Source organism: Poecilia mexicana, unplaced genomic scaffold (genome assembly GCF_051168715.1).
Source record: "Poecilia mexicana isolate PSO_F unplaced genomic scaffold, ASM5116871v1 scaffold_10, whole genome shotgun sequence".
NCBI classification, from domain to species: domain Eukaryota; kingdom Metazoa; phylum Chordata; class Actinopteri; order Cyprinodontiformes; family Poeciliidae; genus Poecilia; species Poecilia mexicana.
Genome location: NW_028263379.1, coordinates 1,765,182 through 1,771,181, shown reverse-complemented (window position 1 = coordinate 1,771,181; position 6,000 = coordinate 1,765,182). Strand labels below are relative to the sequence as shown.

General features: G+C 39.5%; 1 protein-coding gene across 1 annotated transcript; it reads right to left on the bottom strand.

Moving 5' to 3' along the window:
* Window positions 1-494: 494 nt before the first annotated feature.
* LOC106912201 (THAP domain-containing protein 6-like) lies at window positions 495-2,500 on the bottom strand. The gene is made up of 5 exons (XM_088009211.1): window positions 2,313-2,500; window positions 1,650-1,842; window positions 1,406-1,519; window positions 992-1,202; window positions 495-881 (listed from the first exon to the last, which is right to left on the bottom strand). The coding sequence occupies exons 1-5, from the start codon at window positions 2,390-2,392 to the stop codon at window positions 724-726; spliced, it is 756 nt and encodes a 251-aa protein (XP_087865337.1). The 5' UTR covers window positions 2,393-2,500; the 3' UTR covers window positions 495-723.
* Window positions 2,501-6,000: the final 3,500 nt, after the last annotated feature.

Sequence of the window (6,000 nt, the reverse complement as noted above, 5' to 3'; positions counted from 1 at the left end):
CACTAAATCCAATCAAATCTATGGACATGAACAGACAAATAAATAACTTGCAGAATTAGGTATACCACAATCATCAATTACCTGCAACATATTACGTGTCAACTTCAGCATGTGGCATGGATCCATCATTACAAATACTTTCTCTCCAGTAACTGGATGTGGGAAATTGGTTTTCAGGGGTTCTTGTGGGTTTCCCTTCAGTTCACACCCAAGTTGGTTACACATGCTGATGTTGGTAGCATGCCCATCCATTGTTATACATAGCACCCGAATTCCTCGAGCATGCAGCTCCTCTAAAGCATGACTGACAAGTACCTTTTGTGTGTCTGGTGACAGAGACGCCGTGAGGTAGTACGCAATGGGAGCCTTCCAATGCCCTTGGAGGCCAACCACCATAAACATAAGAGCCTCAGTAGCAACCTCAGTCTCATTGTTTCCATCCCCCAGGTCCACGAAGCCAGACAGTGACTGTGTATGTAGATTATATTGCACATGTTTTCTGATTGCCATTGCATCCAAAATGAGTGCAACAAATCCATATTTAGCATGGTCTTCCTGGCATTTTCTCTCCAGCATGTCCAGCATCATCTTGTTCAAGCCAGGCCTGTCATCTACTGAACACAACCACCTGTAAAAAGTAGTAGGAGGAGCATCAATATTTAACATGTTTGCAATATTAAAAGGTTAAATAAAATAAAAAAAAACATTTGGGGAATATTAAGGCTACCTTTGTAATGTGTGCGGATGTGGGAGGGGAAATCTTCGCTTCTCTCCAAGGTATTTGTATGCCTTTGGGCCATGGAGATGAAGTGTGAGGGCAAACTCTCTATATTCGTTGGAGTATTCATGGCCCTTTTTCTCCATAAACTCTAGTTGTAGATCTGACAATTTAAGAGGAAAAAATATAAACTCTTCTTCTGATGTAGCTCAGGAGGAAAAATAAACATACAAGAAAATGTACATAAATTTTGAGGAATTAATTTTGAATTACCAGAGTAGAATTCAAGCCGTTCTTTGAGTTCTTCAGTAATGAGATTTTTTTCACTCAATTCCCCCAAAAGTGACTTTGCTGTGGTCTTTGCCCTCTTCTCTCTGGCCATGGTGTTTTTCTTGTCCCGCTCCAGATATTCCACTCTTGCCAACGCTCTCTTATGTTTAGCAGTGATAGCGGTAAGAGAAGCTGGCAAAGCATAGCAATGATCCTAAAGACAGAGAGATGGACATCACCCATCACTTAGACATCACTATGGCACACTTTCTTTCAGACGACAGCAGCACTGTGTGTGTCTTCAACTATGTTGGTTTTATTTGTGAGAACATTCAACATGAGGGTTAGAAAATAATTTAGATTTTAATATGATCTTGACCATTATGATATGATATTTACAATAGAAAAAATACTCACATCATTAGACTGAGGTTGCAGGTCTGAACTACAAGTTTCTGGGTCATCTTGAGAGGCCACATACTCACTACTTTGGGCTTTTGTGGAGGTTATTGTAGTTCTGTAGTTTTCAACCTTAAATGTAAAAACCTTATGAATATGGACTTCACAGTATATACTACCTGTACATAAACACACATATCTCCCTTAAGGCTAACATTATGTACATTTATGAATGCTAATGAACTTTTAATAATGCACCTACTCTCTGAAGGTGAACTGGGAAGCTGAAAATTGATGGTATCACATCAGCTCTCAGTCTGACAATCTGACCTGTTTTGTCAAAATCCTCCGTTTTGAAATGCTCACTGCATAGTACAGATGAATCACTTGCAGTGAATCCATCCCTCCTCAAAGCTATTTCCCACCTCTTCCTCCTCTCTTTATCTTTTGGAAACCTTTAAAACAAAAACGTGATATCTGGGAGTGTGTACACAAAAACATTGTCCGAATGAGGTCCATGTTATTTTCTTCATATACTGTTATTTAGTGAGTTCATTGAAGTTATTTTGTACTGGCTGATCTGCACATAACTGTTATAACAAAGCAAAAATAAAAAGGCAACGGTTGAAACTAAGGAGCCATGTTGCCTGCTTAAGCTGAGCATTCAGAAAAAACGTTACACTCACTATTTTTGATCTTCATATTTCAAAGAACATAAAACTCCAAATTTGATTAAAATTTGTTGATAATGATAATTAACCAAAGCTACTGAAATTGTGAGTAGGCCTGTTTGAAACATATTCCTGTCATCAAATCTCCGGCTGAAGACCAATAGCTAACATTTGCTGTCATTTCGCTGGTGGGCATAAATACAGTACAGTAATATTACATTCACAACATACTAACAATAATATGTCATTCTTACTTGTGAAAAGTTATCCCCCGGTCCCTGACATCAACAGTTCGTAGATTTAAACACGAATAAGCCGAGCAGAACTGAGGCATCTTCTATTGTTTTGGTTGAGCAAAGTACGAGGGTATACCGCTCTAAGATGGCCGCCGTATTTCCTGCGCCGGAGCGGCCAATGCGGCGTCTACCCTTATATTATGTCTATGGTTAAAACAGCCTTAAATAATGTTTCAAATGCTAAGTTCATAAGTGCTTTGTAGACATCTTGCTGTAAAACTTTAGGATCGATTAAATTAAGAAAATTAAGACTAAACAACATGGCAGAGCTTTATAATATTACTACATAAAGCTAATTTTTAAAGTTTAATCGGTAATGCTTTTATAACAAATTTATGTCAGATCATGATTTCTTGGTTAATGACAAGTTGTCATAATGAAGACATTTTGAATAATGTCAACTTTGTATTAAAAGTGTCATTATTTACCGAATGACGCTTTATGACAACAGTCATAAATATTCATGAAGACTTATTGAAGTTCATGACAGGTGTTATGTCATGACAGTCTTATTCAACCCTTTTCAAATAAAGTGTTACCATATTGTTTTCTTTTGTTTGTCTTTTTTTTTTCTTTACCAGTTATTAGGCAAGGATTTCTGGAAAAGTTGACTGAAGTTCTCAAGTGTTCAAATGTGACCAAGCAGATGGACTAAAGTTTGCTTCATCACAGACTCCTTCTCAGCAAACATTTCATGATGAAAACACAGATAAAGTTACATTTATTCTATTGTTACTTTGATTCAGTAAAACTGGCTTCTCATCAGTAAACTGCAGCAGCAGCTGAGAACGTGGCTTTCAGTAGTCAATGGGAGGCCTGCCTGCAGAGGGTTTTCCTCTTTGTAACATCTAATGTATAAAATGTCTATTTCCTGTAATCAGTAGTCGATGTGACTGAGTCAGCAGAGACTTGACCCAGAGTAAATCAATGACAGTAGCAGAACCTTCTGACCTTTGATCAAGAAACATGGAACATGAAGCACTAAGCTGACGTTCAGCCCTGGGAGTGTGTTTTAAGTTGAACATCATGTGATTAAGATCGAAACAGAATCGGTCACTGGAAAATGAACAGTAATGATCTTTACTACTTTAAATAATTTAATTTGTGTGACTGTGATAATTGACTTTGTTTCTAAAAATATTTAATAGATTTATAGCTAGAAAACTTCCTTCTCCACCATGTCACCATGTTCTCTCTCTGTGTGTGTGTAGGTGTGTGTGCGTGTGTGTGATATATAGACTAACAACTCTTGTTGGGGCCTTTGAGTCCTCCTGTCCTGGTTCCTCTGAGCCTCTTGGTGCCCTGAGAGATGATGGAGATGTTGTGAGGGTGGTGACGTCAGGATGGAGTTATTTGTCTCTCTCTGGGCCTTCAACTACCAACTGAGGGCGGGGCTGAGTAGTGTTTCCCAGTGCACCTGTTTCTAATCAGCAAGAGGAAACGAGGAGTTGACTGCCGGTCAGTGGATCCCTGATTGTTATCTCCATCCCTATGAATTTCTTACATTATTTCCATGTGCCTACAGATTTTGCTAACCTCCTTCCTCGAGGTTACAACTACGATCACCCTGACTGGCAGCCTCAGGTGTCCTTGTTCTCACCATCTTTCTATTTAAACTGTCCAGTGAAAACCCTGGGTTCTTTCTGCAAGGAGTTTACCTGTTCTCTCTGTGAGTCCTTGGGTTCTTTTTGGGTACTCCAGCTTCCTCCCACTGTCCGAAAACATGACTGACAGGTTAACTGGTCTCTATATAGCCCATAGTGTGAGTGTGTGTGTGTTAGTCCTGTGTGTCTCTGTGTTTCCCTGCGATGGACTGGCGACCTCTCCAGGGTGATCCCATCTCTCACCCAATGACCACTGGAGACACCCATCCTCCTACAACCCCACAAGGATGAACATGACAAATATTACTAACTATGACAAATATGATCCAGCATATTGCACTGAAAAATCTATGAAGATGCCACCTTCTCCGAAAAACTTGTCAGAAAAAAATAAATTCATAAGTACTGTTATGGATTTACTCCCACACAAGATAATTGTTTTACCTATTGTGGAGGAAAATTAACAAAGAGCAATTAAAACTGGGAAACAAGTAAAGTACAATGAATGAAACAATGTGGCGAGTTACACAGAACCAGGACTCATCCTATGAAGTGCAGTTAGAACAACACTTTAGTGCCGTTTTCACATGTATTTGTTTGATTCAAACCTCTAAAAGCAATCAAGACCTGACTCAGAGGAAACTGACCCTCAGAATCATGACAACTGTTGTTTTCCTGACGAAGATTCACTAGGAGGATCTTATTAAAATGTAAAAAAGCCTTCAAGTCTGCAGAGCTTCTTTATATTAAGTTAAATATTGTTTCCATTTAGCAGACTGTAAAACTGCTGTTCAAAGTAAATCATTTTTGAAGCAGGACAGATGTAAGAGCACTGTTTGATCTACAAAGTCTGAGGTAAACATGGAGCTGTTCAGGTATAAAGCTGAACTCAAACTCAGATGATGACCCAACATGAGCCTCAGCTCTGTCCTTCTTGTCCTCTACTTCTTTATGGGGGGCAAAGATCATGACAGGTTCACACAACAGCCAAATCTGAGAAGGCAAAACGTTTTCTTTCTCTCTAAGTATGTGACCTAAACCAGTAGAGAACATGGTGCACTAGCCCTTATCAATGCACCATGTTCATTGGTACGTGTCGAAAGTGGATCGGGTGGAGCTATGTGATGACGATGTGGTTTAATTATATTGGCTGCAAAGACATCAAAAGCAGGAATGTTTGATAGTCGCGGTTGTAAACCATCTTAGCATTGCTTTGAAAGGTTGGTGCACACTTGAAGTAGTCAGAAATGGGTCAAACTGCCAGAGGACCTCACCAAGACTCTTCAGGAAGAAAACATCCTGACCGATTGGTGATATTGAACTGACCTGAGCCATGTGAGAGAGCGGGGAATATAAAGAAACTCACTGAAATATTCCATCCATCCATCCTCAGTTTAATCCAGGGTCGGGTCGTGGGGGTAGCAGCCTAAGAACGGAGGCCCAGACTTCCCTCTCCCCAGCCACTGAAACATACCATGAAGGATATTTTTATAATGACATAAATTTACTCTATGACTATTCTGCCATGAAACGTGACAGTGTCTGCTGCGGAAAAAGTCTCATACAGTAAATCAAAGTTAAGTCTCATCTAAAGTGTATCACCAACCATGTATTCCAGAAGTGATAGAGATTAGATTGGAAATGACATTGCAGCTGAACTTTAAATAACATTTCCTACCTGCAGCTGCAGCTCCAGTTTTAATGCTAACAGACGTTCTCAGTGAATAAATCTCCAAGCTGATACTCATGTTGGTGGAGGCTGCAGTGCAGACGCTCTTATCGCCAAACCTTCTGTGTATTGCAGAGAATGATTTTTGCTCCCTTCCATAAGTGTATTTGTGAGTGTTTAAGCCGCCATCTCCACTGAATAGATTAGCATTATTACATATTTAAAACAGGGCATGTCTCAGCCCGGCTTTAAAGAAAAAGAACAGGATGAAACTAAATGCTTACACAGTAAACTGTTAGAGCTCGGCTTTTTAAAAAAGAAATCTTCCATGATAAGACACTGTGGACAAAATCAAGGATCAGAGGTAATCAGA